The 14,512-nt window shown below is 41.8% G+C and overlaps 1 protein-coding gene across 1 annotated transcript in view; it reads right to left on the minus strand.

Moving 5' to 3' along the window:
- Positions 1-788: 788 nt before the first annotated feature.
- Positions 789-14,512, minus strand: part of LOC144502442 (neuronal calcium sensor 1) — a 123,122-nt gene continuing 109,398 nt past the window's right edge. The window contains exons 4-9 of the mRNA XM_078226370.1: positions 11,186-11,324; positions 9,310-9,388; positions 7,930-8,018; positions 4,402-4,479; positions 3,084-3,207; positions 789-2,360 (exon numbers count right to left, since the gene is read on the minus strand). Coding sequence (XP_078082496.1) covers positions 3,109-3,207; positions 4,402-4,479; positions 7,930-8,018; positions 9,310-9,388; positions 11,186-11,324 — 484 coding nt within the window. The 3' untranslated portion in view covers positions 789-2,360; positions 3,084-3,108. The remainder of the gene's footprint in view (positions 2,361-3,083; positions 3,208-4,401; positions 4,480-7,929; positions 8,019-9,309; positions 9,389-11,185; positions 11,325-14,512) is intronic.

Genomic DNA, 14,512 nt, shown 5'->3' on the forward strand with positions numbered 1-14,512 from the left:
CAATGAACCCAGTTTCCCTAGTCTTTTAAATATGCTGCCATTTAAACAAGAGGTTCAACCCTGAGCAAGCAAACTCAAGGCAAGCCCCCCAGGGCAGATATACCTACAGCTTTTATCACTCTTGACTGAAATTGGCTTGCCAAATTCCTTTTGCGTGGGTTGCTCTGAATTACAATAATATGTTCTACACATGCACTGCCTTGTAAACATGTACAGCAACTGCAAAGAGCAAGAGATATAGCAGAAAGTTACGGAAAAGATTCAGCAAAAAACAACAGGACATGTGCCTCAGAAAATGGGAACAGCACACATTAAATTTAAAAGTGAAATTTCAAGATAAAAACAAATTGAAATAAAATCCTCAAAAGTCTATTGTGGACAAAGAACAGCAGCAAGAAACACAAGAAAACGGGTTACGAGAGATACTCAAGATGAGATTAATTAAGACGAGACTAAAAAAAATTGGGATGGCAAAAAGGTGAGTTCAGATTGGGTTAGTAAGAGGGGGAGAGGGACAGAGAGGTGACAGTCCAGCAAAGAGGCAAGGCTATACCACTTTTAAAATGCTTCCTCCGGGCCTGCCAAAAGCAAGAGTGCATAACATGCAGCAAGAACTGGACTTGTCTATAGAGTGTGTTGGGATCTGCAGCCATGTGTTAAGTGAGCATTGTGAATCACAGCATGAAACCCAAACAACATGACATTAGCAAAGCAATTTCAAAATATCAAAAATATAACAAGTAACACTCTGCATTGTAAACCACAAAATATCACTTCATGCAGCATGTATAGTCACATTTCTAGTTTTTAATTTTAAAACAAATATTAAAGGTAATAACAAAAAAACAAATCAAAGGGTAAAAAAAACCTTCAAAACAAAATGATGCACTGTAACAGGATTACATTAAATGCATCAATCTAGGTTTTAGAAAAACTCTAGAATGTTGAAGGGACCAATAGTTGATAATGCTCTGTACATTTCAATCATGTCCAACTCAGAACTGTTAAACTACAGAACAAATCACAGGTAGTTACTCTCTCATTTATGTTGAAGTTTATATTCTTGTAAACTGCACGTGTGTTGTCAGTACATAGGGTTTCCTTAACTGTCCAACCTATTGGTACCAACAAGACATTCATCACTCCACAAACTGGGGGAAATGGAATTCCTTTTAAATTTACGAAGGAGCACCTTGTGTGTGCAATGTGCAAAAAAACAAGTGATGGCTGAGGGCTTAATTTAGCCATGAGTGTGACTCTCAGCTCCTGGCCTGGGTAGCACGGTGTACGTGTACTGTGCCACTCATTCATATACTAGGGGCTAAATTAGTTCTGGGTCATGGTGAAATAAAATCTCAAAATCGATGCAGTTCAGGTCAAGCTACAATCGCCTTGCGTTAAGAGCATCCATGATTATGTTACGTGCCATCACTGTTGCACCGTGGTTAGCCCATTTCAGGCCATTCTTCTGCTGACCAAGGAAAGAAAAAATAAAATATTACAACTGATGAGAACCCCAACTGTATAGAGTAGATAAAAAAACAGGCAAGTATATATTGTGAGGGCTCAAGATTAAGCAACAAACAGCTTTAATTCTGGCTTTGTGTATGCACCAGAATCTACTGTTGTATTATTGCCCTATTATGCATTCCAATCTGCGCATTATATTATGTTAAAACAATCTCTGAGAAGACATTAAATCAAGAAACTATTGCAACTTGGAAACCATTTGCAACGATAGGTCATTGGGTACAACATTTTGATATTCACTGTACCTTCAAGTCTGACTTAATGGCTGCAAGGTACAAGTACGGTTTTGAAAGCTAACCCCTTCTTTACCTCAAAATAAAAGACAGCACAAGAACACAATCAATTTCACGAATAAATAAATAAAGAATATACATGATAAACCACTTTCCATTTAAAAGCACGAAACACGCACAAAATCCTCACTTTGCAGTACTCCGCCGCTAACATTTTCCGACAATACAAGACCAGCGATTTCTTTTGTGTTTAAAACACTCATCGAGGCAGCCAGGGCAGCCAAACAAAAATAATTCACAGCTAGAGCAATTTAATTCAGTCTAAAATCGTACAAAAAGGAAAATATCAACGCTCCTTCCGATCAAGTCTTTCCGAAAAAGAAACTGAGGCGTGTGTCTACTGCAGAGTTCTCAAGTCTAAAATAAACATTTTGGGTTCTTAAGCTGAGATTGGCAAATGGAGACAAGCAAAAGAGCTCAGCTTGCACACACCCGTGCACTCCTGTTCACATCTGGGTGAAGGTGAGCGACTGCTGGATCATCGAGCTTCTGCACAGAACCGTTCAAATGGCACCAAAATGGTTCATCCTTGAGCATCTGGAAAAGGAAGTGGATACGTGATCAGTGGATAGAACCACAACTGTCAGCTCTTTGGATCACTGTTTATCGGATAACTGGGGCCACTTTACATTCTCTCTTCTGTTCTGATGCTGTTTTACACACATCCTGGGTTCAATTCACAGTGTGTACTCAGTTAATTCACAGGGGCAGCACGGTGGCACAGTGGTTAGCACTGCTGTCTCACAGCGCCAGGGACCCAGGTTCGATTCCGGGCTCGGGTCACTGTCTGTGTGGAGTCTGCACATTCTCCCCATGTCTGCGTGGGTTTCCTCCGGGTGCTCCAGTTTCCCCTCCACAGTCCAAAGATGTGCGGGTTAGGTGGATTGGCCATGATAATTGACCCATTGTGTCTGGGGGATTAGCAGGGTAAATACATGGAGTTATGAGGATAGGGCCTGAGTGGGATTGTTGTTGGTACAGGCTCGATGGGCTGAATGGTCTCTGCACTGTAGGGATTCTATAATTCTACTCTATAATTCTATTATATTTGATTTGACTGTGACTCAATTTCCAAAACAGCCCCATTTAAACTGCATCTAAACGTATTAACCAACATAATACATTATAGTGGAAACTATCAGGGGGAGAATCCTAAAATAGTATCAGGTCACATTGAAATATACAGAAAAATCATATAGCTGTTTGTGGTGGAAAACATGAGTATCTGAAATTTGACGAGCCAAGACGATTGCAACTTACCATAGCACAAGGGAGGTGACAGGGACTATACCAGACCATCATATAGAGAAAGCGCTTGGACAATGGATGGATCTGCTTTCGATCCCTCTTGAAACTCCTGTAGGGTTAACTTGCCATCAGCATTCTGTAACACAGATAACAAGAATCACTAAAGAGCCATAAATACAGGTACAATGTCAAGCTCCCAGAAATCAATTAGTGGAAGTACAAAGCTAAGTTTTATATGGCAAAGACACTCTGGTGGCAATTTTCAACTTCTCCATTTGGTCAGTGGATCACACAGTATAAAAGCGACGGTTCTCATTCCATTCAATGGAATGCCAATTGGGCAGGTTCCAAAATGAACGGGCAGTCCACTCCACCAGGTTATAGCCTGAGCTCCAAAGAGGAAAATTGCCCCTCTGTCTTTCAGTTCTTCACTGTGATGCTAGTGTGTCTTTAAGAAATGTATTTTTTTTAAATCATGTTCTCTGCAGCTATAAGCAGCTTTGGCTTTTTTCATTGTTGCTGAGCTGTCTGCTTAAAGGTGCTTTTATTCTTGCTTCAATGGTTTAAATGGGGTTTTGTTCATTCTTACTCTGGGCTTCATGCAGTGTCTGGGATTTTACGACCTTTTGCATTGTTGGGGGATGAATGATTGACAGGTCAGGTGACCTGTCAGGTCAGGTTTGGGCTGCTGGCTGCTGTTTTAGTTTCAAAGGTAGTTGGACATCATTCTGAAAAGCAGTGTTTCTGTGTTTCTCCCTTCTGGTATTGTAAATTCTGCTTGCTAGCTGGAAGCAGCTCTTCTTGCCTTCCTGGAGTGAGAATTCTGTCTCTTGCAGTGGTTTGCTGGCTGAAAGCTAGATGCCAGTAGTGGCATTATCTTTATCTCGAGGGCTGTTGGAAGTTACAAGGCTGGAAAGTCAGAGTTTCAATTCTCCAAACAAAGGATTAAGTTCCAGCATCATGTGAGCATTCGTATTTTCTGTGCTAAATCTATGGCAAGGGTATGTTTTAAGGAGGTTTGTTTGGTTGGAACATTTCATAGAGTTGTTAAGGTTTACACAATATCATGGTTGATTTTTTTTTCTTGTGTGTAATTGGTAAAAGTTATTGCTATATGTTAACTATATTCTTAAATAAACTTTGTTTGATAAAAGCTCCCTAGTGGGTCATTTAAATCATATCTGAAGTGAAACATCTCATGGCTCACCCTAGCCAAATTCAAATTACAAAACTTTATGATCCAGGTGGACTTCATAAAACACTTTGGAGATTCTGACCTGAATTATAACATCACAATTGAAAATAATACAACAAAACCAAAACTCATTACCTTGTCCATCATAGCAAAAATCCTATCCACTCTTTTCTCTGGTGTGTTCTCCTCTTCAGGAAGTTCCACTGTATTTCCCTGAGGACCCAAAACATTATATATTAAAAATGACAAGAACTTTAATTAACAAAAAAAATGAACATTTTAAATAATCTGAGGCAAGCACAAATCAGCTTGTACCGAACATTTCTAAATGGTCATGGGGCAGGATGTACCTGGTTGTCTGTCATGCCAACATGTCCCTCAATGTTAATGAGCTCAGTCAGTATTTCATCTTGAATTTAAATCAGTACATAAAGTCCAAGGATTCTGAAATGTTAATTTACATGAATGTGAACCGTGCATATTTGTATGTGGAGGTTAGTTTAAGGAAGGGATGTAATTATTGCACACCCGCGATGGTACAACAGAAAAGGGTACGAAATTCAAGATTGTAATTGTACCAGTGTAGATAGAAAAAAAAATACCACAACGAGGGAAATGGAAAGGGTGAGGAAAAATAGACAATTTAATTTGGTAGGGCATAATTCCATTCCTCACATGTCCAGGGTCTAGATACCTCCCTCTAACCAAAAGATATGAGAGGTTGTTTTGGCTACCTTTTCATTGATTACTATATTATGGATAGATGGTCCAGAGTACAGGTTAGGGACATTTTGCCTTCTGGGGACCCGGGTTCGAATCCCACCATGGCAGCTGGTGGAATTTGAATTCAACAATAAATATTTGAAATTAAGAATCGAATGATGACCATGAAACCATTGTCGATTGTTGGAAAAACCCATCTGGTTCACTAATGTCCTTTAGGGAAGGAAATCTGCCGTCCTTACCTGGTCTGGCCTACATGTGATTCCAGAGCCACAGCAATGTCGTTAACTCTCAACTACCCTCTGAAATGTCCTAGCAAGCCACTTAGTTCAAGGGCAACTAGGGATGGGTAATAAAAACTGGCTAGCCAGTGACACTCATGTCCCACGAATGAGTTTTTTTTTTAAAATTTCACTTCCGACCTCAGCTGGAACAAGAATTGGTTGAACTTCTTACCCAACTCTTGCCGGGACTTATACCCACTCTGCTGCATTTGCTAAATAACCTGCAGCAATTTCCTTTCATTAAAATTAACAGCAAGCGACTAGCCATTTCTCAATATCAAAATCCACTCTTCATTTGAATGTGCTGTTCTGCTTCTCTTATCTTTCAGTACCTGCTGCTGGAATTATCATATTCCATACCGTTTGAAATTTAAAGACAATCTCAGTTAACCCAACAGGAACCGCAGACTCAGTTTTCTACCAAATCATATTCCGATTCTTTGGTTGTCATGAACATTATATTTTAATTTTGCTGAGGTTGGCAATAATTTCTCCAGTTGAAGTCTACTTTTCAGATTAAAGAAAGAACCTTTTACAAGAGGTTCACAAGAATGATCCCTGAAATGAAGAGCTTGTCGTATGAGGAACGGTTGAGGACTCTGGGTCTGTACTCGTTGGAGTTTAAAAGGATATGGGGGGATTTTATTGAAACTTACAGGATACTGCGAGGTCTGGATAGAGTGGACGTGGAGAGGATATTTCCACTAGTAGAAAAAACTAGAACCAGAGGGCACAACCTCAGACTAAAGGGACGACCCGTTAAAACAGAGTGTGGTGAATCTATGGAACTCTTTGCCGGAGAAGGCTGTGGAGGCCAGGTCATCACGTGTCTTTAAGACAGAGATAGATAGGTTAATAAGGGGATCAAGGGTTATGGGGAAAAGGCAGGAGAATGGGGACGAGAAAAATATCAGCCATGATTGAATGGTGGAGCAGACTCGATGGGCCGAGTGGCCTAGTTCTGCTCCTATGTCTTATGGTCTTAACATGTATAGGAATAGTCTGAACAACAACAGTTGGATAAATTTTACTGTACAAGTGTATTAGGATCCAGTAGTAAAATGTTACCTATCTGCTTATTTTAACTTCAGTAACAGTGATTACTAATTTCTCTCGAAGTGTCAAAGTCCTGGTTCTCTTTCAGTCTATGTGAATGGCAGTTATATGTCCCTATTGTGCGCAGTGACAGTGACATTTGTTGCTTCATTTTTTGAATGGAGACATTTACATGAACCATAAGCAAGCTAAGCTACACATGCTTTCAGCTGGAGCTCCAGGTTACAATAAATGCATTTTTACTTAATGCTACAAAATAAGACTCCACTTTTAATTCCTTTTCCCCAGCTCCCCCCAAAATATTCCAACAACTGAGCTCCAGTTAAAATTTCTGGGATTTGTACACTAACCCTGCTTCAAAAATGTGTCTCTAGTTTCTGTACGCCTTGCAAAGGGATTGCATCCCTTGCAATCTGTAATCCATTTTAAAAAATTCATTTGTGGGAAGTGGGCATCGCTGTCTGGCCAGCATTCAATACCCATCTCTCGTCGCCCGAGGGCAGTTGTGAGTTAACCACATTGCTGTGGCTCTGGAGTCACATGTAGGCCAGACCGGGAAAGGACGGCAGATTTCCTTCCCCAAAGGGACATTAGTGAACCAGATGGATTTTTCCAACAATCGACAATGGTTTCATGGTATTCAGTAGATTCTTAATTACAGATATTTTTTATTGAATTCAAACTCCATCATCTGCCATGATGGGATTCAAACCTGGGTTCCTAAAACATTTCTGGATTAATAGTTTAGTGATAACACCACGAGGCCATCGCCTCCTCTTCTAACTTTAGCTCGATTGTTCAACTGGCCTTTCAGTGAATGCAATGTAACAATGCGAAGTCCTGCATGTCATGAACATTTTTTATTTTTAAAATACAAGAATACACCTCAACACGGGGAACATATTATTTCAATAAGATAAAGGCAAAGTACTGCGGATGCTGGAATCTGAAACAAAAACAGAAGATGCTGGAGAAACTCAGCAGGTTTGACAGCATCTGTGGAGAGAGAATAGAGCCAACGCTTCGAGTCTGGATGACCCTTCGTCAGAGCTCAAAATCAGCTCTGACGAAGGGTCATCCAGACTCGAAACGTTGGCTCTATTCTCTCTCCACAGATGCTGCCAGACCTGCTGAGTTACTCCAGCACTTTCTGTTTTTGTTATTTTAATAAGCAGCAGGCACGGGCACACATTCCAGTTTCAAATCAGCCAGGATGCAATTCAAAGAAACAACACCCAGTCTGGGCTGAGTGCTGGAAACAATCTGCAGAACAAGTGTCTTGCTTATACCTGCAAAGCCCATAGCCTGCCACTTAGACTCAGCACTTTAGATGTACTGAGTAGATTCCCAAGAATAAAGGCAAGTATAGCCCTGGAAGTTAAAAAAAATTCCACTCCTTATTTAGAAGGAAATAACCAACATTTAAAACAAAAAAATTTCATTTTAGGCATAGTACAATTTATTCTATTTATACATAGTTCTGAAACATTGACTGTTTTTTTTAAGATACAGTTCTTTCATAAACAGGAATTTTTTCAAAATTAATTACAAAATTGGAAGGCAAAATTGCAATTTATGTTAATCTTTATAATTTACTCACCACCATCTGATAAATAGCATCCACAATGTCCAGCATCTCATTCCTGGTGATGTAGCCATCATTATCTAGGTCATACAGTTTAAAAGCCCCTGAAACAACATGTCAAACATTAATGCATTTTCAAAATTTATGCTCCCAGGCATGCTAGCAAAAACGTAGGCTTCTGTAATTATGTTTATGCTAATATTTCAACTACAATCAAACCAAAGCCGACATTTGCGCCACTATCACTACGCTGCGAGGGACAATTAGACAAGAACACATGTAGGTGAGGAAGAGAAACACATAGTTATCATTAGGAATTCTGCAACACATAATGAAAATGTGAAATGTTTATGTTAAGTCCACTTAAACTGTGAAATGACACCGCAGCAGATTTACGGATTATTTGCTTATAAATTTAAGCTGTGTTGGCGAGCATTTTAAGTTGCAGAGTGCTATAGGTCAGCCATTAGCCTGAGCTGTAGTTGATCTGCAATTGTCTGGATACAGCAGTGGTTTATTTTTGCACTAATGATCTAGGGACCTGGACTAATGAGCTCACTTTGTTTTCAATTCCTCCTGCCACCACTGAATACAAGTCTCATCATGGTGCTTTGAGAATTTAACTGGATTTTTAAAAAATATCAGAAAACAAATCAATAAACGTGACCTTGAAACTGATTGTAAAACTCTACCTGGATCGGCCCAATATCCATTAGGGAGGGAAACCTGCCATCTTCGCCCTGTCTGACCTATAGGTGCCTCCAGCCCCACACACGGGAGTGGCACGGTGGCACAGTGGTTAGCACTGCTGCCTCACGGTGCCAGGGACCCGGGTTCAATTCCTGGCTTGGGTCACTGTCTGTGAGGAGTCTGCACGTTCTCCCCGTGTCTGCGTGGGTTTCCTCCAGGTGCTCCAGTTTCCTCCCAGTCAGAAAGACGTGCCGGTTAGGTGCATTGGCCAAGCTAAATTCCCCCTCAATGCACCCGAACAGGCGCCGGAGTGTGGCGACTGGGGGATTTTCACAGTAACTTCATTGCAGTGTTAATGTAAGCCTACTTGTAACTAATAAATAAAAAAAACTTTTAAAAAACCCAACTGCATTACCAAGTGGCCTGAGTAAGCCGCTCAGTTGCATCAAAAAGCTCTCAAGCCGGCTAGGAATGGGCAAGAAGTACTGAGATTAAAGTGAAAATAAAACTGACGGCGGATGCAAAAGGAAGAAGAATATTCCCAAAATGTAGCACTGAATCTTTCTTTTAAAAGCATGAAAATCCACACATTCATTCAATTGTGCATATATCATGGTCACGGAGAATTGAAGATGGAGATAATGTGTGACAAAAATGGAAACCAAACAAAATGGACACAAGACTCAAGTCAAGCGAGTTACTTACATCGCAGTTTTTCATCCAGAGTACCCCTCGAAGTTACCGACAGTGCTTGGATAAACTCAGAGAATTCAATCTTTCCATCCTGTAAATCCATTCAAAAAATCTTCATCAGTTCACTTGTGAATACTTTGATTTTCTGCCCTGTCTCACTGGCATTGCTTTTGTCCCTGATTCAGAAGATTGTGGGTTCATATCCTACTCCAGGACTTGAGTATATAATCCAAACTGGCACTGTTAACTTGCGCCGTCTTTTGAATGGAGTGTTAAACTGAGGTCCCGTCTTCCCTTCTCAAATGATTGCAAAGGATCACCTGACACGATTCAGAGAAGAGCAAGAGAGTTCTCCCAGTGTTTTTTTTAATTTACCTTTCGGTACTATATTTCTAATCAAAAAAGCCAATTCAAATCAAGTCCAATCATGGTCCATGAGGAACAAACCAGATCCAAGCTGACAAGAAGCTCGATCAAACAAGATCCAAGCTGATAGGATGAGGCATTGCACCCCCTCCCAGGCTTGATCTAACGCTTCATCTTAGCCAAAAGGCCGGGATGGCTTTGAAAAATTACATCAGGTAAAGCCTCGCTTTAACCTCATTAGCTACCCTGATCCTTCACTCTACCCTAACTTAGGCAAACCACAATCGCAGGCGTCAGCACACCTCAAGCGCAAAGGGCTAGCCTTGTCCCCTGTCGGATCATAGTTTCACCCCTGCCAGGTAAGTAGTTCTCTCTCCACTGTGAAACTAAATCAGATTAACTGGACATTTACCTCAAAGTTTGTGGCACCTTTTACGCAGGTTGGTTACCCTGTTTTCCAAACAATTCAAGTGACGACACTTCAAAATGTAATTTGAGTGTAAAGTGCTTTGGGCAGATGTAAATTAAAGTTTGTACTATCCTCAAGAACTTGCACAAAGGCATGAGCTGTCAACTGAATTCCTGAGTCCTGGGAAAGAGTCGGTACAGACTCAATGGGCCGAATGGCCTCTTTCTGCACTGTCGGGATTCTATGGATACTGTGGGGAACAAAGAAAAAGGCTTTGCTTTATTGATGAACAAAAAGTAACCCACAAAAATGTCCATGTACCATGGGTCACCATGAATTTTAAAAATACTATATGTTGCAAAGTCCAAAGCGAAATCAAGCAAATCGCACTATGCACAAATCATCCTTCAGCAGTTACTTTACTTCAAACACATTCCCATCAGCAAAGCAGCATCCAATCATGATCAAGATGCCGACAATTTTGGATTTTCCGGGACCACTCTGTAATTTGGCCTTCTATCCCATGTTAGACCTTCCCAGACCGTTTTTTATCCCTGACTCTGGAGATCTCAGCAAGGTTGCACACGTGCAGGCTTGGTAGGTTCACAGTTTGTGCTCCAGGGGGTAGATCCAGCAAACGGCAGCATCAGAATCAGAGTAGGGTCGTTCTGAAGACTTCAGCAGCACCACCTCCCCTCTCTCACATTCGCTGGCACCCCCCCCCACCCCCTCCCCCCACCACCACCAACCCCCAACACCTGCATGGCGAAGGATCCCTTACTTTGATCACCCTCATCACAATCCGTACTGATCAACATAAAACCAGATCTCCTTTCTAACCAGACATTCATCTAGCTCAATTCTGAACGTCTAAACTGACACATTAGCTGTCTCAGTTGACAGTCTGTTCCATATATCCATTAGCTTGTGGAGAAAAATCACCTCCTACCAATCGGAGATCCTGCATGTAGCTTGTTAACTTTGAGGACATGCATTACAACTGAGTTTGAAGTGTGCACGTTATTCAAACTCCAATCTGCCTCTGACGTGGAACTCCAGTAGGGGTAAAATTATTTTGCTTTCGTCGAACGAGTTGGAGAACAAAATACTCACTTTATTTTCATCAAAGACATTGAAGACAAACGTAGCAAACTTGGTTGGGTCGCCACAGGGAAAGAATTGTTTGTAGATTTTCTGGAAGCCTGCTGCATCAAGCTGTCCGCTGGGGCAATCTTTAATGAAACCTTTGTACCTGTCAGAGAAAATATTAATGGAAGTTATTTCAACCAGTAAACATATAAATTAATACAACACAGTTCAAGTAAATGTTTAATTCCAAGATTGAAGTCAAGTTGCATGCGGAAAATAACTTCATAAATCATTGAATCATAAACCAGCACAGGAGGCGGCCACTGGACCAGTCATGCCCGTGTCAGCTCTTTATGAGCTACACAGAAATTCCAGCTTTTACTTGTTGTCTTGAAAATGTTTTCCCTTCAGATAATTTTCCAATTTCCCTTTGAAAGCCTCAATTGAATCTGCCACCACCACACACGCAGGTTGGATTTTCCAAATCCTAACCACTCGCTGGGTAACAAAGTCTTTCCCCATGCTGCCTCTGGCTCTTTTGCCAATCACCTTATATCAGTGTCCTCTGGTGCTCCGTCATTCCGCCAATACAAACAGTTTCTCTCTCTCTCTAATGCCAGACCCCCCATGAATTTGAACACCTCCATCAAATCTCCTTTGGGGAGGACAGCCCCAGTTTCATCAATCATAAAATATTAACCTACTTTCTTGAGCAAACAAGGTAAGAGGAAAACACATGTACAGCCTACAACTTGATAAGTGGCTGGTCCAATGCTAAAACTGATGTGACTGAATTGAATAACTGTCCCCTTCAAATCACACCAACAAACGTACTGCCCAAATGATGATGTTTATCATACTAAACGTTGTACACTATTTTATGCTGTTGTTGATGAGACCACAGGGTAACCCCTCCATAACCAGAATATCACCAATGAGAACATCCTTCACCGGGTTCGATTCCGGCCTCGGGTGACCGTCTGTGTGGAATTTGCACATTCTCCCCGTGTCTGTGTGGTTTCCTCCGGGTGCTCCGGTTTCCTCCCACAATCCAATGATGTGTGGGTTAGACGGATTGGCCATGCTAAGTTGACCCTAGTGTCAGGGGGATTAGCAGGGTAAATATGTGGGGTTACGGGAATAAGGCCTGGGTGGGATTGTGGTTGGTATGGACTCGATGGGCCAAATGGCCTCCTTCTGCACTGTAGGGATTCTATGGCTTCACACTATCTTTTCTTAAAGGACTGCAGTATCCTGGCTTCAATTGAGGAACACCTTGTCCAATTTTCAGCAGAAAATTATATAGTGCTATCAAAACGTAGGTACTGCTCAGTTCCAGATACGATTAAATGGCCATCTTTTCATTCACAATCCCAATGTCTTACTAGAAAGAATGCACCAAATTTATTTTGTTAGAATGAATTTCTGCTATTAGATGTCTCCAGTATTTATATATAAGGAAAACTAGAGTAAGGTGCATTCCTGATAAATGCATAACCTGCCCCCAACATCGAATTCCAAAGAAACAACCTTCGTTATTTTGCCTTACACCTCAGAATTGGTACTATAATTCCCAATGTAAAGTTATGCCTCACAAACCATTCTATAGTCTGTGCGGAGTTGGCTGATCTCATTGTGTGGCAGGAGGGAAGGTGATGTTGGCCTCCATTCACTGCGGATAACAACAACAGGCAGGGATTACACCCTCGCTCCCATTGTAGGATGCCTGCTGAAATGTGGGAGTCTCTGTGTACTCCTTGGATGCCGCACAACCTCAAACAGACCATTGTCCGCAGCAAGCTACCCAGCCTTCAGGAGAACAGTGATCACGACACCACACAACCCTGCCACAGCAAACTCTGCAAGACGTGCCGGATCATTGACACGGATGCCATCATCTCACGTGAGAACACCATCCACCAGGTACACGGTACATACACTTGCAACTCGGCCAACGTTGTCTACCTGATATGCTGCAGGAAAGGATGTCCCGAGGCATGGTACATTGGGGAGACCATGCAGACGCTACGACAACGGATGAATGAACACTGCTCGACAATCACCAGGCAAGAGTGTTCTCTTCCTGTTGGGGAACACTTCAGCGGACACGGGCATTCGGCCTCTGATCTTCGGGTAAGCGTTATTCAAGGCAGCCTTCACGACACACAACGCAGAGTCGCTGAGCAGAGACTGATAGCCAAGTTCCGCACACATGAGGACGGCCTCAACCACGATCTTGGGTTCATGTCACATTATCTGTAACCCCCACGTCTTGCCTGGGCTTGCAAAATCTCATTAACTGTCCTGGCTGGAGACAATTCACATCTCTTTAACATGTGCTTAACCCTCTCTCCACTCACATTGTCTGTACCTTTAAGACTTGATTACCTGTAAAGACTCGCATTCCAACCATTATTTTGTAAATTGAGTTTGTGTCTTTATATGCCCTGTTTGTGAACACTTACCCGATGAAGGAGCAGCGCTCTGAAAGCTAGTGGCTTTTGCTACCAAATAAACCTGTTGGACTTTAACCTGGTGTTGTGAGACTTCTTACTGTGTTTACTCCTTGGATGCCAGAAGAGGATAGGATTAGCTGGTGACATCACGATGACCAAAGAGCATAAACCATTAATTGTGCAGTATACATTTGTAGTGATGATCTGTAATTACCAATAAACGGTAATAAAATGGGGACAGAGTTTACAGTCTGTAATTTAAAACTGTAAAGTGCCTAATCAGAAAATGAGGTGCACTGAGCTTCACTTTAACACTGCAGCAAGCTGAGGACAGTTGATGTGAAGGGAAAGCGGTGAAGGAAAATGGCACGCAGCCCAAAGCTCAGGGTCATGCTTGTGGATTGAGCAGAGATGTTCCACAAAGCAGACATTCAATCTGTGGTTGGTTCTCCCCATGTTGATTTGATTTATTATTGCCACATGTATTAGTATACAGTGGAAAGTAAAGTATTGTTTCTTGCACGCTATACAGACAAAGCATACCGTTCATAGAGAAGGAAAGGAGAAAGTGCAGAATGTAGCGTTACAGTCATAGCTAGGGTGTAGAGAAAGATCAGCTGAGTGCGAGGTAGATCCATTCAGAAGTCTAATGGCAGCAGGGAAGAAGCTGTTCTTGAGTCCGTTGGTACATGTCCTCAGACTTCTGCATCTTTTGCCCGACGGAAGGTGGAAGAGAGAATGTCCGGGGTGCGTGGGGAATCGTTGAAGGGAATGCATTGTGAGCAGCAAATATAGTGCACTAAAAGAAGTAATTCGCTGTTTCTCCTAGGAGTGCTGGAGCCTTGGATAATGGGGAGGGGTTAGGTATCCCATCTCCTGCAATTGCATGGGAATG

This window comes from Mustelus asterias, chromosome 13 (genome assembly GCF_964213995.1).
Source record: "Mustelus asterias chromosome 13, sMusAst1.hap1.1, whole genome shotgun sequence".
NCBI classification, from domain to species: Eukaryota; Metazoa; Chordata; class Chondrichthyes; order Carcharhiniformes; family Triakidae; genus Mustelus; species Mustelus asterias.